Genomic DNA, 24,950 nt, shown 5'->3' on the forward strand with positions numbered 1-24,950 from the left:
GGGGGTGTCCTTGACCACTCGCATCAGCCACGATGGCCAATGATCTGGGATAATGGGAATTCTAATCCAGCACCCATCTAATGGAGCTTAAGTTTCCTGCTGCTGGTCTAAGGCATGCACCTATGTTTGCATTTCATATGAGCTGCGCTTGTGCACCTTGTGGCTTATTAGTCCCATGTTTCTGCTACAGAAATACTGATTATATATACTTGCAGTTCTCTGTAAGTGGTTTTGCCACTGGACGTTGCCCAAAGCAATATGCAATATTATTATTATTAAAAAGCAGCATGAAAACAAACACAGTGGTAACTCTAGTTGCTTTCACCTCCAGTTACGTATATGCGACAAACCCAGAAGTATTTTTCCAGGTTTCGCATGCGCACAGGTGCAGAAGGTGTTAAAGTTGTGCTTTTTCTAACGTAGGTTGATGGTTCAAGGATATCGGCAGCCGTTGGAAGCGAAAGACCTGTGGTCGTTAAACAAGGAGGATACATCTGAAGAAGTGGTGCCTGATATGGTTCAGAACTGGGCAAAGGAGTATGCGAAGGCAAAAACGTAAGCGTTTTAAGTTTACCGTCAGTGTTAAACTACTAATAATCCGAACGGGAGCCTGTGGCTGCCAGATGTTGCTGGACTATCCTTCCTTGTGCTGGCTGGGCTTGTAGGGGGTAATGCAGATTATTCTCGGTATAACTCCACTGAGGTTTCACCTTTCATTTTCTCCGTAAACTTCCTTTCTAAAAAAAAGTCTGTAAAACAGAAAGAATCAAATGGGGAGGCGGGGAGCTCCTCAACCGTTTCTGTCCTGGCTCTGCAAAAGGCGAGAAACGCTTGGTGAGTCCTGGAGAGGGGAGAAGGCAAAAAAAGTCAATGAGTAGCTGAATTGCAAATCCTGCCTTGCAGCTATTCAAAGCCTCAGACTCCGAAACACAGTTGCATGCAGGCAGTTCCAAAATTAACGGATGATTTACAGCAGGGGTCAGAAGAGTTTTTGTGGCTTGGGCCGGTTTACAGTCCCACAGACGCCGCGGTGGGCCGGAGCTTCCTGCAGCCAATGAGAAGCCGGCCAGCGTCGCGGAAGGCGGTCCTCACTCTGCCCCGTGCTGGTTTAGTGCGGCGCATGGGAGCCGACTGAGCGGCCAGAGGGGGTCCCTGAGCAGGCGGCAGGGGTCCATGGGCCGGTTAAACAACCCCCATAGGCCACCCATGGGCCTTAGGTTGCCGATTTCTGATTTACAGCATATTTGCAAGGAACACAGGCCTGCTTCTCTCCCAAGGCATTTCCCACCTCTTCTTTGACCTTCTTGCAGATGCGAGACTTTGCATAACTCTGAAACCCATTTCCTTCTCATTTAAAGCAGCCAGATGCAAAAGAAGCCAGGGTGTATGCACCTTTAACAGATTATTATTATGATTATTTATTGAATTTATATACCGTCCTATACCTAGGGCGTCTCAGAGAGTATTTCAGCAAGCCTAGCCTGTCATGCAAGGTAAAGCTGCTGCAATTCTCTCTTCTATACGGCGGGCAACTTGACTCCTTTTGCATGTGGCCACCGCGCTTGTCTCTCCCTCCGCCCCTCACAAAAAGCAGCAGCTAATGGCCAGGAGGAGAACTGCACCTGACTTGCCACCTGTACCTGGGGTTAACTTGCTCACCAGGTGATGTTGGCTTGCCAATTCCTGGCCAGCGTTCAAGGGATGTTAGGAGCTGTAGTCCAGCAATATCTGGAGTGGGCAGCGGCGGCGATGAATTCTACACCATTTTTTTCACAGTTGTAATAAAGAAATATGAAAATACCTTAAGTACACGTTGTGTGCAAATGAAGTATGCCAGTGAATACAGAATCTCTGGACGCTTCTGTTTCGATAGGCTCTCGACGCCAATGCTGTACTCGCCCAAGAAACCCACAAAATCCAGTGGCTCGAACGGGGATGTGACAGAAGAAGCTGAAGCTCTGATCATCAAACCTTCTCAAAGGGACAAGGAGCCATCTCTTGCTAAGGTGTTATACAAGTCGTTTGGGCCATACTTCCTCATGAGCTTCCTCTTCAAGGCCTTCCATGACCTTATGATGTTTACAGGACCTGAACTCTTAAGGTAAGCAGAGCGCTGTCTTGCTCCCAACACTGTAGAGTGCATGGATAGTTGCTGCTGGTATCAAACTTTTCCATGGGTGGTTGTTGATTGCTTTTGATACTCCTCTTCCCTTTATAAAGCAGAGAGTGGTTTACTTGGGTCTCCCAGCCCAGGCACCTCCAAACTTGGCCCTCCAGATGTTTTGGGACTACAACTCCCATCATCCCTAGCTAACAGGACCAGTGGTCAGGGATGATGGGAGTTGTAGTCCCGAAACATCTGGAGAGCCGGGTTTGGGGATGCCTGAGCTAGCCATTTCCCACTTTCACACTCATCAGAACCAGAAGTAGATGTCCCCAGATTTCATACAGTCTGGCACGCTTAGGAAAACTGCTGTCTAGGAGTTTACATGGTGTTTCTGTTCCTCCACTTACGACAGCGGTTTTCACAGCATTTGGAGGGACTCTTGGCAATCCCCTTGGAAGATTTTCAAACATTCCTTGGTGAGAAGGTACAGAACATCTTCCCTGAAGGTGGCATGCTAACCCTCTCCTGACTTTCCCCTTCACTGCAGGGCAATGTGGCTATGTTTGAGCAGGAACACTTTGTTCACATAAAATGGCGATTGAACTCTAGTAAGTTTGCTCAGCGATCCATGTAAATGGGCTGGGCCTCATATGAAAGTCAAGCGGATTTGTTCATCTTGTTCAAAATGAACTTTTCTGGTGCATAATAGCACTCTAGGATCTCCAGCAGGGAGATGCCTTTTGTATTGCCTTCCGCCTTCTGCTTTTAGCCAGAGCTGTCTTGGGATTTACCCTTATAAATGCAAAAATTTTGCTCTTCCATCAAACTCCGGTGCTTCTCTCTTAACATTGCACCCTGGAGTTTTAGATAAAGAACACGGGCAATGTGATTTTTTAAGGAAATATTTGGGAAGGAGGTGCTGAAATCTCAGTGGCAAGCCCACACCGTACTTACTTTGGAACGAACATTGTTTTAACCGATTCTAATTTTTATATAATTGTAACCCCTGGAATCTTACGGTGATGGAGGGAGGGGTAAGAAAGCCAAATAAACAAACCCACAAAAACCTCCCTTATGCATGACATGCTTGGAAGTCTGTCCGGTCTCATAAGTTATGTATTTTCCCCACTTTAAATCTCCCTGGCTGGGTTATTGCACAGCAAAGGCAGCACTCTGAAATAATCAAGCGTCGCCAATGGCCTCTTTAGTGGTGGCTTTGCAGAACGCTTTCCCCAGGCTGCTTGCCTGGTCCATACCATTAAGTGTCAGGCAAGGATTTTTATTTTTAAAAAACTTTTAATTTGCCCATGTGTTCAAGTATATTTTTTAGCAGCTATTTAATTGGATTTTAGGAGACCGTACAGCTGTAAAATTGTATTGTCGTCTGTTTCTTTCGTTAGCCACTTCAAAAATGTTTGCATTTAAGAGCTGGTTGGAATTCCACCCCCACTCTCTTTAATGGACCTGTTTCATGGCCAGAGTGTTTTCAGTCTCGTTTCCCTGCAAGCCCACGTCGCCATCTTTGGACCTGTAGGGAACTGGAGATGGTGAACTTCCCTCGCTCACTGGCTAAGCAGGGCTTTTTGCTGGCTTCCTTTCAAATGTCCCCCGGCCTGCTTCGTTTGCAGGTTGCTCATCAACTTTGTGAATGACGAGAACGCCCCCAATTGGCAAGGCTACCTGTACACGGCGCTCCTCTTCGTCTCCACCGGCCTGCAGACTCTGGTCCTCCACCAGTACTTCCACATCTGCTTCGTGACGGGGATGAGGCTTAAAACAGCTGTGATCGGTGCAGTCTATCGGAAGGTAGAGACCTGCAGATGTATACCCTAACCCCACCTGACATCACTTTATCCACAGGGATTGGCGCCCGCAGTGAACTAGACTAAATGCCTCTCTCAATAAGCTTTCATCCTAAACCCCCACGGTTGGCTTTAACTTTAGGCTGGGGTAGCGTTGCTGCATTTGTCCCCAGCTGCATAGGGAGCTGTGACGATCCTCGCCCACATCTCGAGACGCTGCCCTGGCTGCAGCTGCTTACCAATGACTTCCACCCTAGAAGCGTAGCTTAGCAACGCTGCCCCTTATCCTTTGGGGAATGGCTTACTCCAGATGGCAAATGCAGCCGATGTGCTCTAATTACTCAACTGGAAGAAGGGCTGTGGCTTCTTTAATAATAATAATAATAATAATTTTTATTTATACCCCGCCCTCCCCAGCCAAGGCCGGGCTCAGAGCGGCTTACAAGCAATAATAAAAACAAGTTGAATGCTTACAACTTAAAAACAAAATTAAAATACAACATTAAAATATAAAAATGTAGCCTCATCGCAGGAAGAGAAGGAAAGGAAAAAGAGGGGGAGGGAATCAAATTGGCTCCAAGCCAAAGGCCAGACGGAACAACTCTGTCTTACAGGCCCTGCGGAAAGAAATCGGATCCTGCAGGGCCCTGGTCTCATGAGGCAGAGCGTTCCACCAGGCAGGAGCCAGAGTTGAAAAGGCCCTGGCTCTGGTTGAAGCCAATCTAACTACCTTAGGGCCCGGGACCACTAGGGTGTTGCTATTTATGGACCTTGAGGCTCTCCGTGGGGCATACCGGGAGAGGCGGTCCCGTAGGTACGAGGGTCCTAGGCCGTGAAGGGCTTTAAAGGTCAAAATCAGCACCTTAAATCTGACCCTGTACTCTAGCGGGAGCCAGTGCAGTTTGAAAAGCACTGGGTGAATATGCTCCCATGGCAGAGACCCCATGAGGAGCCTCGCTGCAGCATTCTGCACACTTTGCGTGAAGGTCCCTACCAGTTAGGGCTGAGAACGTTCCCTGTCTGAATCCCTGGAGAGCGGCTGCCAGTCATTAGTGTGGACAATACTGAGCTCAATGGATAGATAGTCCGGCTACATATTAAGCCAGCTTCCTATGCTCCCAGTGGCATTTTCATTCCTTTCTCCTTGGTGATGTTTGTTTTGAATGGGATCCAAATTCACCTTAGAGACACTGCCTTCCTTCTATCAGAAACGATGACAGGACAGTCTTACACCAGTTCACGCCAGCTGTTCATTTCACCCGGTATCGCCTGTCCTGATTAGTAGTAGTTCCTCAGGGTCCATGGCTAAAAGAGATCTTTCCAGTCACCTTCTCCCTGATTCTTATTAGTGGAAATTGCCAGGGGTTGGTAGTGGGAGCTCCTCCTTTCAAAAAAATGTGCTCTACCACCAAACACGGTATGCATACCATCTAGCAAGTTAATAAACTCAACTTGTTTGATGATATATGCTTATTTAGCTAACCTCTCACTATTTAATTGATGTTTCTGGCTTATAGGTATGACCTATCCAAAACCTTTAGAGGTTATTTTTTTAAGAGAGAAAGAAGAATTCTTTTGATTTCTAAAGCTCTAGGCACGACAGTTTTTTTTCCATTTGAGAGCATTCTGTCCCATGCTTGGCTTCCCTTTAGTTCATGTGCTTATATATGTGTGTGTGTTTATCCAGCACCTTCGCTGCCAAACTCCTGCACCTAAGGAAGTAGGATTTTGCCAATCAAAGTTCTTTATGCCCCAGCAAACCTTCCAGCCTCTGGACTTTTCATTTTGTCTTTCCTCTACCCTGCCAAGGCCTTGGTCATCACAAATTCAGCAAGGAAGACATCTACAGTTGGAGAAATTGTCAACCTGATGTCGGTGGATGCCCAGAGGTTCATGGACTTGGCTACCTACATCAACATGGTCTGGTCTGCACCTTTTCAAGTCATACTGGCTCTCTGTTTGCTGTGGCAGGTAAAAGTACTGTGGTGTCCATTGTTTCCTTTACCTTAGCTAAACAATGGTGCTTATTTTACTCAAGGGAAAGCCAGAATCCTGTCATTAAAGGATTAGGGCTTCAGAATCCAGGGTGGGGTAGCAGGGAAGGGAAAGAAGTGCAGACAGCAATCTGTCTTGGACTGGTTAGATGCAGAGGAATGGTGGATGGGAACCAGCTAGGGAACCATCAAGGGAAGAAGGCTCAAAGCCCAGGGAGTGGTGGTGGGATGTTGCTGAGTAGTCAGAGGGAGAAGACTGGGAAGAGGAGGTGTCAGAAGCTGAAGGAGTAACAGGGCTTAGTGAGATGGGAGAGTCTGTGGCAGAGAGCAGTCCAGAATCAGAGGCAGAAACTGAAGCAGGAGAGGAGGGAGGCCAAGAAGCAGAGATGAGTCAGGCTTGAAGCAGAGTCACGGATGTCTCCCCCTCCTCCTGTCTTAAGCTCCCCTCCCTGTTGGTCTCCCAGAACCAGAAGAGAGCTGAAATGGGCAGAGCAGTGGCAGGCACAGTCTCTAATTGTTTGGGAAAAGCCCCGGGGACGCAGGGACTTTCAGTCTTCACAACTGATTCATGGGGTCAGACCTACTGAGGATGAGCTGCTGTGCTCAGTAGGCCTGACAATCAACCGTTAATAAAGAGCTAGCTCCAACTTTGAATGGTGTGATTTACTGCCAGCTCACTCTTTGACATTCTCATGCTGTAACCCTCAATTAATGACTAGAATCTGAATATGCAAAGCTGCGAATCAGACTCCTGTCTCCTCTGACTGGCAGTGGCACGTCAGTTTCTCCCACGCTCTGTTACGTGAACCTCTTAACTAGAAATGGCAGGGGTTGAATCGGGGGACTCTGTGCCTTCAAGGCAGGTGCTCTCCCACTCAGCACCCTTCCCCAGTTTCCTCTGGCTAGAAGGCAGGAAAGTACCTGCTCATTCCTGCAACGGTTCCCCTTCAAGGTTACTAATTGGATCGCGGGGTTTTTTGTGCTTCCGTTATGCCACATTCTAAACATGCTCTCTTTAGAATTTAGGTGCCTCTGTGTTGGCCGGTGTGGCTGTCATGCTGCTCCTGGTTCCAGTCAATGCTGTGATAGCAATGAAAACAAAGACCTATCAGGTAAGAGACTTCCTTTCTGCACAAGAACGATTGATTCCGTCTCTGAGGCACGTGTTGAGACTTCCTGTTTATTGTGCCTCACGGAAGAATGTTGCAAATTACCATACCAGCCAGTAATAGCAAGATCAGTATCTTGTGGTCTGATGTGACAGTCAACATGCTTGTAAATCGCTATGCACCTCTGGTGGGAAAGAGCCTTCTCTAAGTGATTTTGCAAAATATGGTTCCCCATTTTTCTTTCTGCTTATACCCCAGGTAACTAAACACACATGTTTAGTGTACTCAAGGGCTAATGACTCCTCTGGACCTGTTTTTCAAAGTTGGGCAAATCACATCGTTAACTAAGATGCTGCTACAAAACGTAAGATGTTGCTAAAACATCTACATCTATCAGTGGTGTTTTCAGCCTTCCTGTCTTGTGAAGGAGCCACTCAAGCCAGTCTAATGCTTACACCTGCAACCATCTCTTTGTTCCTTTCCTATTGATGGCTTGCCAGCACGTGTCAGTTGTAAGTTCTACAAAACACAGTTTCTGTTTCTTAAAGCCGCCTCATTTTATAGCTCAGAGCTACAAAGAAACCCAACAACAACTTTTTAAAATGACGGCTACTGTTCAAAAGTTTTATTGCAGGCTGACTTGGGAGAGAGAGAGAGCTGCCTCGACTTGCTTTTGTTTCGATTGGGTTCGTTTCAGGTTGCTCACATGAATTGCAAGGACAACCGGATTAAGCTGATGAATGAAATTCTCAATGGGATCAAAGTGCTAAAACTTTATGCCTGGGAATTAGCCTTCAAAGAGAAAGTCCTGGGGATCAGACGGGAAGAGCTGAAGGTGCTCAAAAAGTCCGCTTACCTCTCTGCAGTGGGGACGTTCACGTGGGTGTGTGCCCCCTTCCTGGTGAGTAAAGCAGTGCTTTCAAAAAGCTGCTGGTAGATGGTATTCTTACACCCTGCTCTTTTCTGTGCATAGAACTCTGCTTGTTGCTTGACACACATCTGGGCGCTCATTCAAAGAGGGAATGCTACAAGAATATTAACATACATTGTATTTTTGTCACGCTGTCGTCATTCAAGCCAGGAGATCCTTGTTGCCCAGTGTTTATTTCATTTTATGCAGCATGCAGTCCTTGTGGCCTGGGGAATCCCTGTCCGCTGTGGGAAACTTCAGACACCTTTGCCCAATTGATGTCAGTAGGACCAAAAAAGGTTGCATGCTGGGGGAGGGGGCTGGGACAGGGTTTGGGTCCAAAAGATCCAAAGTTCTCCTGGTCCCCCAGAACATCACCAAACCAGAGAGAGAGATTTAGACTAGCTTAGATGCTGGCCCAAATCTTTCCCAGGGATTTCCCTTCCCCTTTTCCTGCTGTCAGAAAAAGGAAAGGGGAAAGCAGAGCATACAGGGAACACAAGTGCTGCCTTCTGACCTTACTTCCTCCCTGTTCTCTTCTTTTTGTAAGCTGCTTTGAGGTTTTATTACAACCAAGCGGTATATAAGTCTTGTGACATAAATAAGGGCCCAGCAAGGGCGTTGGATGGGTGTTCAGAACAGAACAGCAGCTTTGCCAGCCCTGCCACCACCAGCCTTAGTTTTGCAGCAATAGTACATTTTTATGCAGTCCTTCAGCTTAAACAAATCTTAGAGCAACTGCTTCCAGGAAAGACAGAAAGAATGTAAAATAACCCAATAGCAAGAAGAAGAAGAAAGCATTAATGCTGCAGGAGCAGCAAAAACAATCACTCAATTGATCAAACAAACAAACACAGTTGGAGCAATAAAACCAACAGAATTTAATAAAACTGCTCTTGTCTGATAGGCTTGAGCAGTTTCAGAAGGTCTTGCATTGAAAAGGAAGTGTTTTAGGTTTCGTGCCAGGCAAGCCTCCCTGGGGAGGACATTCCATAGGCCACCACCAAGAAAAAAATCCCCCTCCCTGGTTATCACCCATCTAACTTCTTGACAGCACCCGTCCTTGGGGCAGGGTGTTGGCAAAAAACACTTTATGGTCGTTTCCAGCCTTAATCTCTTGCTTAGAGCCGATTTGAATCTGGGTGGCGCTGTGGGTTAAACCACAGAGCCTAGGACTTGCCGATCAGAAGGTCGGCGGTTTGAATCCCCGTGACGGGGTGACTTCCCATTGCTCGGTCCCTGCTCCTGCCAACCTAGCAGTTTCAAAGCACATCAAAGTGCAAGTAGATAAATAGGTACGCTCCGGTGGGAAGGTAAACGGCGTTTCCGTGCACTGCTCTGGTTTGCCAGAAGCGGCTTAGTCATGCTGGCCACATGACCCAGAAGCTGTACACCGGCTTCCTCGGCCAATAAAGCGAGATGAGCGCCGCAACCCCAGAGTCGTCCGCGAATGGACCTAATGGTCAGGGGTCCCTTTACATTTACTATCTTTCCAACTTGTGAGGGCAGCACAGGAACCTCCTATATGAAGCCATGTTCTGTAATGCTTACTTTTCACCAGCTGGATTGGCTTCTGATTGCATGAAAATGGTTTGCTGCGCTGGGCTCAAACAAAGGGCGCCACTTGCCTGGCCTGGAGTGTGGAACATTTAGCCCTCGAAATGTTGCTGGACTACAACTCCCGTCATCCTGGGCCATTGGCCATGTTTGCTAGGGCTGATGGGAGTTGTGGTTCAGCGGTGTCTGGAGGACCAGAGTTTCCCCACTCCTGCAGTAGATGATACTGGGCAGGAGAGGCAAATAGACCAGGTCAGACTAAGGCAGCTTCCTGAAATCTTTGCAAACCAGCAGCTCTGCTTAAGCTGGATTCCAGTCATGGTTCACTCTCAGCAATGTGAAACGCCCTTCTGCACGTTCTTTACACAACGCTAATATTTGCACAGTCCCGCGGACAATGAGTGACCCAGCCATGGCCATGTACAGGAAGCCTGTTAAGTCCACCATGGGTGTTCTTAAGAACAGCAAAATAATCAAGAGCTGTTTTGAAAAGGAACCCTTTGATTTAAGTGCTTTGTTTCTGAACGGTCCTCCTAAGATGTAGGCCAAAAGCATCTTCTCAAGAGCACCAAAGAGCCCATTGCAAGTGTCTCCTTCCTGTAGCTTTTCGAAAGACTTTATTCCAAATATTTATTCCTGATTATCCATCTGCATTGTCTACGCCACGGGGCTGTCATGCCCCAACTGAGGCCTTACCCACACTTTCTCTTGCCTATGCAAGGGGTCTGGCCTCATGGAGATATGGCAGAAGAAACGTGTCTCATGGATAGTCTCAACATTTTTTCTGAAGAGGCTGGTTATTTGGTACCAAAGTGTCATCTCTCTCCACCCCCCCCCCAAACCCCACACATTTCTTTTTACTGAAAAAATACAGCCTTCCCAAACATGGCGCCCTCCTGGATGCTTTGGACTACAACTCCCATAAGCCACGGGTCTGATGGGAGTTGTAGTCCAAAACATAAAGGATATCAAGTTGGACGAAGGTCTGCGGTTCGAATCCCCACGAAGGGGTGAGCTCCTGTTGCTCGGTCCCTGCTCCTGCCCACCTAGCAGTTCGAAAGCACGTCAAAGTGCAAGTAGATAAATAGGTACCACTCCTGCAGGAAGGTAAACGGCGTTTCCGTGCGCTGCTCTGGTTTGCCAGAAGCGGCTTAGTCATGCTGGCCACATGACCCGGAAGCTGTAAGCCGGCTCCCTTGGCCAATAAAGCGAGATGAGTGCCGCAACCCCAGAGTCTGTCACAACTTCACAACACGTCATTGATTTCTCTTTTTTCCAGGTTGCTCTGTCAACATTTGCTGTTTTTGTCAAAACTGCCGACCAGAATGTCCTGGATGCTCAGAAGGCCTTTGTGTCGCTGGCGTTGTTCAACATCCTCCGGTTCCCCCTGAACATCCTTCCGATGGTCATCAGCAGCATCGTGCAAGTAAGGGTTTCTTTGCAGGCAGTTGCCTTGGGCCGGGGGTGGTCGGGGGGCAGGGGACTGCACCCAGCTGTACACAGTTAAGAGTCTCATGCATATTCTTTTGCTCCTGTCCTTGCTCACAACTGGAATGTGGCCCCGGGTAGACTGGCCACAAGGAAATGCAACTCCTGGGCCGGAAAACAAGCGAAAGCACTCAGGGTGCAGAACAAGCCAGCGAGCGCTGTAGCCTTGCGGGTATTCCTAAAGGCCAAATAAGGAGGCTGGGGGGGGGGGCTGTGTTTTCCACATTGGCCCACCAGTTGCTTCTGGGCAGCCCTTAATTGGGGCACGAAGGCAACAGCTCCCTCCCATGGTTGATCCAGAGCAGCTGGGATTGGGTGGCCTCCTTCCTGGAGGTTGCACTTGGTTATCACTGTTATTAGTGTGTGATAGATCACACCATAGATTTGAATTGTACTGTTTGGCATCTGTCTGTCTCAGGAGACGGAGTGCGCCTTTGGGGGTGAAGTCAAACTGTTGGAGAGTCACAGCGCCTGCTGTGGCAGTAGAGACTGATACAGGAGGAATATATTTTGTTCCAGCTGGGGCAGATGAAGGTGTCTGGTGGTTGTGCTGCTGCAGATGCACCATGGCATTTCTTCTCTGTGCTCTGCCCAGTGGTCATTCCTCCTCTGGTTGCTGCTGTGGATGCATGACCTGTCTGTCTCCAAGCGCTGCAGTCATCTGCAAGGGATTCCCCACAGGGCAGGGTTGATGTTGCCAACCTTCATGTCCTGTTTGCTTTGGTGGGCCCGGTGCCTAGTGTATTGTACTATTGCTTTAGGATTAATGTATTGAGAGACGGGGGTTGTACAATGCCTGGAGAATTTACCGTATTTTTCGCTCTATAAGACGCACCAGACCACAAGACGCACCTAGTTTTTGGAGGAGGAAAACAAGAAAAAAAATATTCTGAATCTCAGAAGCCAGAACAGCAAGAGGGATCGCTGCGCAGTGAAAGCAGCAATCCCTCTTGCTGTTCTGGCTTCTGTGATAGCTGCGCAGCCTGCATTCGCTCCAGAAGACGCACACACATTTCCCCTTACTTTTTAGGAGGGGAAAAGTGAGTCTTATAGAGCAAAAAATACGGTATTTTATAAGGCATCACGTAAATGCAAATGAGAAACTTAATAATCTCATTGCCCCGTGCCAAAATGACGAATGAGATTATTGCCAGGTGGGTCCTTGTGGGAAGAGCAGTTCCACAAAAGAAGGGGGGGGAATTCCTACGGAATACACCTAATCCGCTTCTTAAAGCCACCTAAACTAGTGGCAGCAAGCACATCCTGTTCCATCAGATGCCATGTGTTTGTTTTGCATCGTCTGGCCAAAATTTTGTGAGAGCAAAATTGGCGGACACCCGAAAGCGAAATGCAAGAGGTATGCTTCATTCGAGCAACCTCTCGGCTTTGTTGCCTAGGCCAGTGTGTCTCTGAAGCGTCTCCGGGTCTTCCTGTCTCATGAAGAGTTGGATCCAGACAGCATCGTCAGAGGTTCCATCAAAGACTGTAAGTTCAACGTTTATTAGGTGGGTGGGGTGGAGTTTCCCAGTTCATTTGCCTCTGCCACTTCCCACCACCAGATGATCCAGTCAGCATTGCTCAGGCTTCAAGGTCAAGGTGGCTTCTTCTAAGGCGGGGGTGGCCAACTCCCAAGAGACTGCGGTCTACTCACAGAATTAAATCTACCCCCGTTTTTTGGGTCAAAGTTGTTGAGCTTTTTTTTAGGGAGGAGAAAAGCGCCATTCCTTGCCCAGTTCTTTGATGCTGAATGGAGTTTGTGGCAATGTCTAGTTTGCATCCAGGTACAGATGGACCACAAAGTTCTCCAACTCTTTCTTTCCCTGCCCTATGCAGAGTACAGTGGTACCTCGGGTTACATACGCTTCAGGTTACACACTCTGCTAACACAGAAATAGTGCTTCAGGTTAAGAACTTTGCTTCAGGATAAGAACAGAAATTGGGCTCTGGCAGCATGGCAGCAGTAGGAGGCCCCATTAGCTAAAGTGGTCTTCAGGTTAAGAACAGTTTCAGGTTAAGAACGGACCTCCAGAACAAATTAAGTACTTAACCTGAGGTACCACTGTAGTACGTTTAAGCCTTGGACTGTGACCTGGGAGGTGAAGGTGCATATTCCCCCAACACAGCCAAGAAGCCCGCTGGAAGACTCCTAGGAACACAGGAACCTGCCTTCCATGGAGTCAGACTCAGTATTGTCCACCTGACAGGTTGGAGCTCTCTGGAGCCTCAGGCAGGAGTCTCTCCAAGCCCTCCGTGGAGATTCCAGGGATTAAATCTCCCTCAATTGTTTTTGTATGCATATAACCTATTTTCGGTTGTGTTGGTGTTTTGACCTGCATGAAAGCAACCTCTTTCATTATTTGCTAGCTGATGGAAACAGCATTATTGTGAAGAGCGCCACCTTCAGCTGGTCAAGAAGTGATCCTCCATCTTTGAACAAGTAAGAGTTGCAGCTTTCTTCCCTCTCCTCTCCCATTAAATAGTTTTAATTGTACTAATGCCAGGACAGGGAGCCTGTGACCCTCCAGCTTCTGTTGGACTACAACTCACATTATTTCCTGGCCACTGTGTGTGCTGACTGGGGCTGATGGGATGACAGGTCTGCAGTGGTACCCCTCCCATTGGCCGCTCCCAGATACAGACTTTTTTCAGGGAGTGTCTTCCCTTTCAGTTGCTTTTCCAATGCCCTTTGCTCTATCCAAATACATTCTCTATCACTGCCTCTCCGTGTCGCATCTCAGTCCAGCAGAGCTGAAGTTGTGTGCTCTTCTCACCCTCCCCTGCCCCTCGTTCCAGCATCAGTCTTGCGATCCCAGAACACCGCTTGGTCGCTGTCGTCGGTCAGGTCGGTTGTGGCAAATCCTCGCTGTTGTCTGCTCTGCTGGGGGAAATGGAAAAGAGAGAAGGGCTCGTCTCTCTCAAGGTACGACAGCTCCCCTGCAAAACATACGAGATGTAAAATTATAAGAAGAGAATATGCCGGCCCTCGATGAAATCCGTAAAGGACATGTGCAGGCTGTTTGGTGGTACGGCCAAGAAATAGACTCTCTTTTTTAAAAGTTCAGCAGCACATATCTTCGAGACAGCTGGTGGCTGAGTACTGCTGCTTGCTCAGGGGTCACCTTGGCTGGAATTAGGAAGGAATTTTCTCCTGGTTGACTAGTGACCCCACAGGTTTCCTGCTTCCCCTGTGAGCATGTGATACTGCCTGAGCTCTCTGGATGGTTATACTAATCTGTTCTGTACACAATATCACTGCATCCAGGGTGGGACACCTTACTGGCTCCTGTTCGCTCCTTGCGGCGTGGGGTTGTCTGTTAGGGGCTTAATGTGTCAGGTGAATGTGGTGTGGTCCCAAAGCAGATTAGGGTAGTTTGGGATGAGCCGGCCAGCTAACCGAATGAGCTAGCATTGTGAGATGTCAGAATTGACTTTGGAGAGTGGTGGGGGACAGAGAACATCATGGAGAGACCATGATTGATGCATCCTACAGGGTTTTGGTTTTTTTAACACCTCTCAACGTGGACCAGAATCTTGCACCACTCAACCTCTCTTCTCTGCAGGGCTCCATCGCCTACGTCCCTCAGCAAGCTTGGATCCAAAACGCGACTCTGAAGGAAAACATTATATTTGGAAGAGAAGTGAAGGAGAACTACTACAAGCGTGTGATTGAGGCGTGTGCCCTTTTGCCAGATCTGGAGATCTTCCCATCAGGAGACCAGACCGAAATTGGAGAAAAGGTATTTAACGTGTTATAGTGGTCATGAGATCCAAAATTTGTTTTCTCACATTTGCTCCTCGGTTGTGTAGATCCTGAATATGCGTAGCACTGCAAGTATAACTCCCAAAGCTCACCTGTCCCATTTTCTGCTCAAGCAAAGATGGATCTTTGTGCCTGCCTGCTGCATGGACCGAGACCTGTGTGTGCCATTTCTTTCCTTCCCCCGTGAAACTGCTGCGTTTTAAAAGAGTCCTTGTGGAAATGGAAATCAGGCCTTTCACAAAGCAGAAGCCCTTTCCGCTGGACAGTTCCATTTCTTTATTCCATTTCTTTCCTTCCCCCGTGAAACTGCTGCTTTTTAAAAGAGTCCTTGTGGAAATGGAAATCAGGCCTTTCACTTAGCAGAAGCCCTTTCCGCTGGACAATTGCAGGGTCTCATTTTCAACCCCTCTTCTCTTCCCCAGGGTGTAAACCTGTCTGGTGGCCAGAAACAAAGGGTCAGCCTGGCCCGAGCCGTCTACTGTAACGCTGATGTCTACCTGCTAGACGACCCCTTGTCAGCTGTCGATGCTCATGTTGGGAAGCACATCTTTGAGAAAGTCATTGGACCAAAGGGAATCCTCAGAAACAAAGTATGCCTGGAATGCAGGTGGCTTCGTTCTGTTGAGTGAGGGGAGATGCTTTGCAAAGTTCAGGAAAGCTGGTTGGAAATGTTTCCATGCCAGTCATAGAATTGTAGAGTTGGAAGGGATCGCAAGGATCTTCTAGTTCAACCTCCTGCGATGAATCACCTGCCCAACTTGAGGCTCGAACCCACAGCCCTGAGATTAAGTGTCTCGTGTTCTCTACTGACTGAGCCACTCTGAACATATAGTTAGACCAGGCTTTCCCAAGCTGTTTTTGAACTACAATTCCCACCATCCCTGTCCACTGGTTCTTCTAGCTAGGGATGATGGGAGTTGTAGTCCAACAAGAGCTGGAGACCCAAGTTTGGGAAATCTTGAGTTAGACAATCTAAGCCATAAACGGAGGAGCAGCTGGAGTGTAGCGTGTTCAACAAACGTGCAAGTTTCCAGGTCCTCACCCTGGCTCTCTTAACTGCTTTCCCTTTTCTTTGGGCACCTAGACTCGAGTGTTGGTAACCCACGGCGTTGGTTACCTTCCCTTTATGGATACAATCGTAGTAATGACAGAAGGAAAAATCTCCGAGATGGGGTCCTACCAAGAGCTGCTAAAGCAAGACAGGGCCTTTGCAGAGTTCCTGCGCACATACGCCAGTGCGGAACAGAATGTGGACAAGGAAGGTAAGGGTCTTTCTCTCCATTTGTGTGCTTAAAGCTAAATGGGCTGCATGGGGAGACCGTGAGAACTTACCCAGCATGCCTTGCTCCCTAGAGGATTCTGATCAAAGAATGGTAGAATTGTAGGGTTGGGAGTGACCCTGGGGGCTTGTGATGCGTGATGGGAATGATGATACAAAAAGCAGCAACAAGGTTAACCTCTTCCATCCCCAGAGGAGGAGGAGGAGGCTGTTGTTGTTGTTGACGACTTGTTACTTGCTTGCTACCCTAAGGTAAAAAGCATTTAAAGGCTCAATGGCAAATCTGCTCATAGGTTGGTGAAAACGTTAATCTTGGAGCAGATTAGCTTTCAGACTGACGTGACCGTGTGGAGTAATTTGCCCTGGTTAGGAAGAGGACGTGTTCAGTTTCATAACTTCCTCCCATGTAATCATCTCCCACCCCTGTGTAGCGCAGCATTGTTTCTGCCTCAGCTTTGACCAAAACAGGGTTTGTCGTGGCAGCCGTTCTGAGCGTTAAGCTCTGTGGGATGGTTTTGGGTGACAGGGTAAACCTCGTAACATTCTAGATAAGTTTAGAACCCATTGTTATCACTCCAGGCCTTCAGCTGTTTCTTAATAAAACCACCAGGATTCTCTTTTTTCTTCCATTTGGGGAGGGGGGCATAGCTCAGTGGTAGAGCATCTGCTTTGCATGTGCAGCTCTTCTCAACGTTGGGTCCCCAGCTGTCGTTGGGACTACAAATCCCATCATCCCTGACCACTGGCCCTGCTAGCTAGGGATGATGGGAGTTGGAGTCCAACAACCCAGTGTTGAGAAATGCTGATGTAGAAGGTCCCAGGTTCAATCCCAGCAACTCCAGGTTGGAGAGAGAGAGAGAGAGAGAGAGAGAGAGAGAGAGAGAGAGAGAGAGAGAGAGAGCTGAAATCCTGGAGAGCCACTGCCGCTCAGTGTTGGAAATGTGAATCTAGATCAAGGGTGGGAACCTCAAATCTGGGGACTGAATGCAGCCTCCAGGCTTCTCTGTCCAGCCCTCAAAACTCTCCCCAGGCCACACCTCTTCCTGGCAGTGCTCCACACGAAATGTCTTTGCCCGGCTGGAATGTGTCCTTGAACTGTGGCAATGCCTCTTCCGTCTCCAGATGGAGAAGAGAGGTCCATGTGTGGGAACATATGTAGAAGCTAGTTTACAACTGCAAAATCTGCATGAATTGCTCTGCCCCCTATTGCCCCTGGCCCAGCCCTCCACTGGCATGTGGCCCTCGGATGATTGCCCAGTGGTTGATGTGGCCCTCAGGCAGAAAATGGTTCCCCATCGCTGAGCTAGGTGGGCCGGCTCGGTGTGCTGCGCCGTGTTTCTGCGGTGATTTTGGTGCGGCATTCTTTCGGACAGCAAAGCTTAGCCCTCGTTCATTTCAGCTTGTGCAGCAGGGCTACCTGATGCATTGGTACACTTCCATAACAAGTACTTGCCATCCAAAATCTACAATTTGCTTTCCCAATCTCTCTCTCTCTCTTTCTTCTTTCTGCTCACGGTTGCAAAACCACACAGCCTCAGGGAGAGGAGAAGGTTTGTCTCTCTTTACCATAACAGAACAGTTTTCTCTTGAATTCAATTTGCGTTCGTTTTTCTTTTTGCTAATTTCTCCTTCTGACATGAATCTGCAGGTACCAGGTCAGATGAGGACGAAGGTTTGTGGTACTGGAAAGGTTTCTGTGCATGTAGTTAGAAGCTGTAGTTCTAAAAAACCCCGCTTCGTCTGAGATGAAAGCAAGCATGGTTTGGCAAATCCAATATGTGTGAATGATGAAGTGGTTCTTTTTTGGAACTGGCTATTCTTCCTTTGCCAACTCCTATTACCTAATTCTGTATTGTTGTTGTCAAGTTTCAACCACTTAGAGTCACTTAAGAATTTGGGCTCGCCCTCTGAGACTTTTGACTTCTTTGCGTTTGGAGATCGGCACTCCCAGGTCAGATCACAGTTTGCTTTTGGAAAGTCCTTTCAGCCCCAACCACGGCTTGCCACATGACATGGGAATGTTGCTGTTTGAGAAACTCAATCCCAAAGTCTCCTTGGGAACATGGAGCAACGTTGTGTGCTCCTTTGGATCCCGGCCATTTTCTCTCAGCTGTGAATTCTGCAAGGGACTCGAATGCTATTAACAGAAACCTTGCACGCTTGGAAGAATAGCTCCCCTGCTTGCTTGCTTGCTTAGTAGAAGTAGGCAGTGAGTTTGCTTCTTGCTGGTCTGACATCTACTGAACTGGCCGTTTGTGAAGCTAATTTTTTTTATTTTTAAAAAATTGGCAAAAAAGATGCATGAAAAGTGACAGGATGACCTCAGCAGTTTTAAGCTGTTTCCTATCCCCACAGGGTTTGTGACTGTGTTCGTGAGGTTTATAAGAGAGAAATCTCTGCACTCTGAACCTCCGTCCCGCCCCCCCCCCCAAATCCCACGTGGGAGATTCCTGGCAGTGTGAATGGTTCAAACCTGACTTAAGTGGGCTCGGTAATTAGACCTCGGACTCTTGTCTTAATCACGAAAGGTTCAGTTTTAGATCTCACATTCGTGGAATAGTTATAGGCTTCATATTGTGAGTCAGTGTCTAACCACTCAGATGAAATGTAGTCAGTTGACAAGTTTAAGTTTTGTAGAATATTTATAGAGGCTTGCTTTTTAAGACATACTTCCTTTGTGTGCAACTCTGGAAGGCTCTTGTTTGCAGTGCGACTGGATCTGATTTAGGCAACGTTCACCCTCCTGTCCTGAAATTCTCTGTTCCACTACCTCCGTTGCCATCTTGATTCTTGAGGCGTTAGAGAGATCTGGAGTTTGAGATGAAACCAGTGTCTGTTTTGTAGGATCCGAGTCTTTATAGAGGTGGGGGAAATGGTTGTTAGGAATTCCTAAGCAGAACCCCTACTTTTTGTGTTTGTTTGCTTGTTGAGAAAACTGCCCCAGATACTGTTACTTGCATTCCTTCGCAGGGATGGTACTCAACTGTACAGAAGTCTAAATGGGTGTTCATTGATTAGGCTGAGATTGGCATCTATAGTGGGGAACCCGTGGCCCTTCAAATGTTGTTTGGGCTCAAACTCCCATCAGCCCCATACAGCGTAGTAAATAATGGCCAGGTAAGACGGGAGTACCTGGAGGACAGCCATTATCTTCTGCATAGGTATGCAGGTGCAGCCTTAAATAGCAGGCATTTCTACATGTAGAGGTTGTTGCACAAGTATCTGCTGGGTTGGGGCATGATATCACCATTTATTCCCTCATGGACTCTACAGCACAGTTGAAAAGGTTCTAGTGCTCTTAAAGTACCACAAGGTTAACACAAATCACCAGCAGCAAAAAATTGTGGTTCGATTCTGGGCTGCATCAACAGAAGTCCAACGTCCAGATCAAGGGAAGTCATAGTACTGTTCTATTCTGCGTTGGTCAGACCTCACCTGGAGCACTGTGTCCAGTCTGGGTGCCAGTTTTAAGAAGGATGTCGACAAGCTGGAACGTATGCAGAGCCTTGTGAGGAACAGTTGAGGGCATTGGGTATGTTTAGCCTGGAAAAGAAGAGACTGGGAGGAGATATGAGAGCCATCTTCAATATCTAAGGGTTGTCACATGGAAGATGGAGCAAGCTTGTTTTCTGCTGCTCTGGGGAGTAGGACTTGATACAGTGGATTCAAGTTACAAGCTTCCAACTAAACGCTTCCTGACAGTTGTTCGACAGTGGGAGAGACTCCCTCGGGAGGTTGTGGATTCTCCTTCCTTGGAAGTTTTTAAGCAGAGGTTTGATGGTCTTGGATGCTTTAGCTGAGAATCCTGCATTGCAGGAGGTTGAAACAGATGACCCTTGGGGTCCCTTCCAACTCTTCAATTCTATGATTTGCTTGAAGAATAATAATAATAATTTATTACTTATACCCCGCCCACCTGGCTGGGCCTCCCCAGCCACTCTTGGCGGCTTCTAACAAAATATTAAAATACCGTAATGCATCAAACATTAAAAGCTTCCCTAAACAAGGCTGCCTTGAGATGTCTTCTAAAAGTCTGGTAGTTGTTTTTCTCTTTGACATCTGCTAGGAGGGTGTTCCACAGGGCGGGTGCCACTACCGAGAAGGCCCTCTGCCTGGTTCCCTGTAACTTGGCTTCTCGCAGTGAGGGAACCGCCAGAAGGCCCTCAGAGCTGGACCTCAGTGTCTGGGCTGAATGTTGGGGGTGGAGACGCTCCTTCAGGTATACTGGACTGAGGCCGTTTAGGGCTTTTAAGGTCAGCACCAGCACTTTGAATTGTGCTCGGAAACACCTCCTTAAACAGTATTTTTCAGCAAGAACACCAAGATGTGAGTTGTAAGCTGGAATTATGCCACCAAAATGCAAATTTGCCATTAACCACTCAGGTGGTGGTTCTGAGGGTCCTTCTTTCCCATGCGAAGGTTTTCTTTCGTCTGCATGAACATTCCTTCGAATCCCAAACTTGGCGTTAGAAGAATTTACGCACAGAGAGAGAGACACCATGCCTGACAAGGCTATGCGAAGAATCTGGGGAGAGCTTATGAGAGGGAAAGGCTCTGTGTGTTGAAATGCATGGGAGCTGTGCAAGAATAATAATAATAATAATAATAATTTATTATTTGTACCCCGCCCATCTGGCTGGGTTTCCCCAGCCACTCTGGGCGGCTTCCAACAGAAATGAAAAATACACTAAAATGTCACATATTAAAAACTTCCCTGAACAGGGCTGCCTTCAGATGTCTTCTGAATGTCAAGTAGTTGTCCATCGCCTTGACATCCGGTGGGAGGGCATTCCACAGGGCGGGCGCCACCACCGAGAAGGCCCTCTGCCTGGTTCCCTGCAACTTGGCCTCTCGCAGGGAGGGAACCGCCAGAAGGCCCTCGGAGCTGGACCTCAGTGTCCGGGCAGAACGATGGGGGAGGAGACGCTCCTTCAGATATACTGGACCGAGGCCATTTAGGGCTTTAAAGGTCAGCACCAACACTTTGAATTGTGCTCGGAAACGTACTGGGAGCCAATGTAGGTCTTTCAAGACCGGTGTTATATGGTCTCGGCGGCCGCTCCCAGTCACCAGTCTAGCTGCCGCATTCTGGATTAGTTGTAGTTTCCGGGTCACCTTCAAAGGTAGCCCCACGTAGAGCGCATTGCAGTAGTCCAAGCGGGAGATAACCAGAGCATGTACCACTCTGGCAAGACAGTCCGCAGGCAGATAGAGTGCAGCCCCGACTGCTCCACATCCCTTTCCTGTACTTTCCTTCCTCTCCTGAAATTAGCAGGGCCTGAAGAAGCACTGTAATAATCTTCTTCCTTGGGGCTGAGATCTTGGACTTCTGTCCCCGTCTCCCGGCCCCCGCCTCAAGTTTTTAAAATGAGGTTGTTAAAGGTGTTAGAGATGGAGGGGTGGGTGGGCTGCTGGCTGTTTCTTGAACTGCCTAAGATCAGAAATAAGCACTTCTGCTCACTCAAGGAAGGGATAAGCCTCCCCGCAATTGGCTTTAATAATGTTTGAAAAGCGTCCGCTGTGCCCAGCATGCTTTTAAGGAGAAAACAATTTCATTTGACATTCCTCTCTGTCAGCTTTCTGCAGTTGAATTAAAACACTTGGTAGACTGGGTGGTCTTGTGGATTTCCTCGCTCGCTTCTAACGAAAACAGACATTTTCTTGATGAATAAAAATGCTAGCCGTGAGATCTAACCTGGACTTCGGTTGGCTGCGGAGCAAAAGTTCTCTGTTCCATGCATCTCGTATCGGGGGCAGGCAGTTGATGGGCCTATGTGTGACGCTTAAACCAAATGCATGTGTTTAGTTTAGATGCTAATCCTGATTGGGGGCAGCAGGTTTAATTTGGGGGTAGCCTTCTGGCACTGGGAACTAGGAATTTGCTCTCACCCTTTTCGTGCTGTTATTCATCTCGCTTCTACAGATGCAAACAGCCCAACCACAAAGGAAGGGAAGCACATGGAAAATGGGGTTCTTGTGAATGAAGCCTCGGGAAAAGAAGTCATGAGGTATGGAAGCTTCTTGGATCTGCATTGAAGTTGCTTTGACATGGTCTTCCTGGTGGCTTTGTGGGTAAAGAAACCTCTGCTGAAAAAAGCACCCTTCCCAGTTCACTACTGTCATCAAAAGAAGCCCTCTTGGCTGTGATGTGACCTACAAGTATCCATCTCATGACCAACTTGAAGATGAACTTTCTCTGCGATTGCACCCACTTTGTGGGATAGTCTCTCTCACCCACCTCACCCGAATATTTAGCAGGCGCCAACAGTACTGATGTTTTGTCAGCTGGTAAAAACACGTCCGTTTACTCAGGGTTCCAGAACGGCACAAAGAAGTTAATGTAGCTCAGTGTTACTCAGACTCGGGGCTGCAGCTGTTTTTTGAACTACAAATCCCATCATCCTTGACCACTGGTCCTGCTAACTGGGGGTGATGGGAGCTGTAGTCCAAAAACAGCTGGAGACCCAAGTCTGGGAAACACTGCTTTAAATGAATAATATGCTCTGATAACATTTCTGATCTGAAACACGAATGGCCCAACATCTGTCTTCTTGGGAGCTGCTCTGACAGTGACCGGAGGACCAGAAGTGTGTGTCCTCTGCAGACTGACACCTCATGAGCCCTTAAGTCTCCTTGCTAAAGTTGGCATTGCCTGGCAGAAAGAGGCTTTGCGTCAGTGTGGCACATGCTTTCAGGCTCACATGGCACTGCAAAAATTCCTTATAACTTGAAAACGACTTGGAGGTTTTATTCCTTACTAGTAGGACATGCCGATCGTTAGGTCGGCGGTTCGAATCCCCACGGCAGGGTGCGCTCCCGTTGCTCGGTCCCAGCGCCTGCCAACCTAGCAGTTCGAAAGCACCCCCGGGTGCAAGTAGATAAATAGGGACCGCTTACCAGCGGGAAGGTAAACGGCGTTCCGTGTGCTGCACTGGCTCGCCAGATGCAGCTTGTCACGCTGGCCACGTGACCCGGAAGTGTCTGCGGACAGCGCTGGCCCCCGGCCTCTTAAGTGAGATGGGCGCACAACCCTAGAGTCGGACACGACTGGCCCATACAGGCAGGGGTACCTTTACCTTTACCTAGTGGAATGGTGGGCACACTGTTTTAAAATCAATGGGGGTATGGTTATCAGAAGGCCAAATGAAATTGCCAGGGTGACCAGTTCAACACCTTCAGTCTAAAACTGAAAATGCTAAACCAGCAGGTCAAGGTTCTCCCTCTCCTTAATCCCTCTGTAATCCTCCACTCTGAGCAACGCTGCTAAGGTTTCTCTGCATGGCAGGTGGGGAAGAATGGTGCTCTGTTCTTACTTTCTGTTGCAAAGTCTCCTCCCTACCCCAGGGAGAATTATTTCTTTACCGGCTTAAGTAGCAATATGGCATGCATTTCGCGTAGCTGGACAAAAGAGTACACCTGAGAAAGTAGAGTTGTCTTCCCTGTGTAAGTTTTCACTTTGCGGTCTAAATTTGGGAAACTGATTGCCAGATGTTCACCTGTCTCCAAATGACATGTGTGATGTGTGTTAGAACCGCACTCACTGTTTAGGCCTAAGAAGAAACACGGGGTCTTCAAGACCTCGGTTAAGCTCTGGAGAAACTTAGTGAATATATACTCAAATATACTCAGACCCAGAGCAGGCTTTTGTTCCTTGTAGGACACTGGATTGGTGAAAGTGACTGTTTCTAAAAGTTCGAATTCTCCCAGATTTTGCAGGGAGTGCTGTGGATTTTCCCAGCCTTGAAGTTGATTTTATTAAAAATATTTATATAATTCGTTTCAGCCCTCAAAGGGGACCCCGAGACCATAAACAGGCATCTTAATACAATGAAACGAATGAAATCACCATCAGTTTACTACGGTTAATTGTCCAGAAATACCGTATTTTTCGCTCTATAAGACACACTTTCCCCCTCCTAAAAAGTAAGGGGAAATGTGTGTGAGTCTTACGGAGTGAACACAGGCTGCACAGCTATCCCTGAAGCCAGGAGAACGAGAGGGATTGCTGCTTTCGCTGCGCACTGATCCCTCTTGCTGTTCTGACTTTGCTGCGCAGAGAGGGAGAGAATATTTTTTTTCTTGTTCTCCTCCTCTAAAACTAGGTGTGTCTTATGGTCAGGTGTGTCTTAAGGAGCGAAAAAATAAAAATATGGTATATCAGCACAGTACACCCAAATCTTAAACGCTGGTGTGGTTGTGGTTGTTTTAAAAAGTCATAGAATTGTAGAGTTGGAAGGGACTGTGAGAGTCATCTAGTCTAACCCCTTGCAATGCAGGAATATTTTGCCCAATGTGGGGCTCAAACCTGCAACCCTGAGATGAAGGGTCTCATGCTCACGGGCAGCATCTTCAGCTTGTGCATAAAAGTAACTGGCACGCCTTGATTTCTAAGCCGTCACGCATTTCCCAACAGGCAGCTCAGTAACTCTTCCATGCACAGCGGGGAAACTGGGAAGTCCTTGAAACAGAACAGCACAGCTGAGCTGCAGAAGACGCCAGAAGAAAAAGGTGCCTGGAAATTAACAGAAGCGGACACTGCCAAGACTGGAAAGGTGAGAGATGAATTGATTATTTCCTTTACAGTGGTGCCCCGCAAGACGAATGCCTCGCAAGACGGAAAACCCGCTAGACGAAAGGGTTTTCCGTTTTGGAGGTGCTTCGCAAAACAAATTTCCTATGGGCTTGCTTCGCAAGACGAAAATGTCTTGCGAGTTCCTGCGGGGTGTTTTTCCTTCCCCCCCCCCTTTTTCCCAAGCCGCTAAGCCGCTTAACAGCTGATCCGCTAAGCCGCTTAACAGCTGATCCGCTAAGCCGCTTAACAGCTGATCCGCTAAGCCGCTTAACAGCTGATCCGCTAAGCCGCTTAACAGCTGATCCGCTAAGCCGCTTAACAGCTGATCCGCTAAGCCGCTTATCAACTGATCCGCTAAGCTGCTAATAGCGC

The 24,950-nt window shown here is 47.9% G+C and overlaps 1 protein-coding gene across 3 annotated transcripts in view; it reads left to right on the forward strand.

Annotated features, from left to right (window-relative positions):
* The window catches only part of LOC309357104 (multidrug resistance-associated protein 1-like), a 73,405-nt gene that overhangs the window by 29,218 nt on the left and 19,237 nt on the right, over window positions 1-24,950 (forward strand). Inside the window, exons 7-23 of one of the 3 annotated variants that reach the window (XM_081889068.1) lie at window positions 424-555; window positions 1,874-2,101; window positions 3,736-3,913; window positions 5,719-5,880; window positions 6,923-7,015; window positions 7,710-7,913; window positions 10,759-10,905; window positions 12,365-12,452; window positions 13,332-13,404; window positions 13,761-13,887; window positions 14,528-14,704; window positions 15,150-15,317; window positions 15,812-15,989; window positions 17,539-17,556; window positions 17,655-17,678; window positions 21,930-22,014; window positions 24,420-24,558. In XM_081889068.1, the coding sequence (XP_081745194.1) occupies window positions 424-555; window positions 1,874-2,101; window positions 3,736-3,913; window positions 5,719-5,880; window positions 6,923-7,015; window positions 7,710-7,913; window positions 10,759-10,905; window positions 12,365-12,452; window positions 13,332-13,404; window positions 13,761-13,887; window positions 14,528-14,704; window positions 15,150-15,317; window positions 15,812-15,989; window positions 17,539-17,556; window positions 17,655-17,678; window positions 21,930-22,014; window positions 24,420-24,558 (2,221 nt within the window). The remainder of the gene's footprint in view (window positions 1-423; window positions 556-1,873; window positions 2,102-3,735; window positions 3,914-5,718; window positions 5,881-6,922; window positions 7,016-7,709; window positions 7,914-10,758; window positions 10,906-12,364; window positions 12,453-13,331; window positions 13,405-13,760; window positions 13,888-14,527; window positions 14,705-15,149; window positions 15,318-15,811; window positions 15,990-17,538; window positions 17,557-17,654; window positions 17,679-21,929; window positions 22,015-24,419; window positions 24,559-24,950) is intronic. The other 2 variants (XM_081889069.1, XM_081889070.1) reach the window with 2 other exon arrangements.

This window comes from Podarcis melisellensis (assembly GCF_964234715.1).
Source record: "Podarcis melisellensis genome assembly, chromosome: 14".
Classification (NCBI taxonomy): Eukaryota; Metazoa; Chordata; class Lepidosauria; order Squamata; family Lacertidae; genus Podarcis; species Podarcis melisellensis.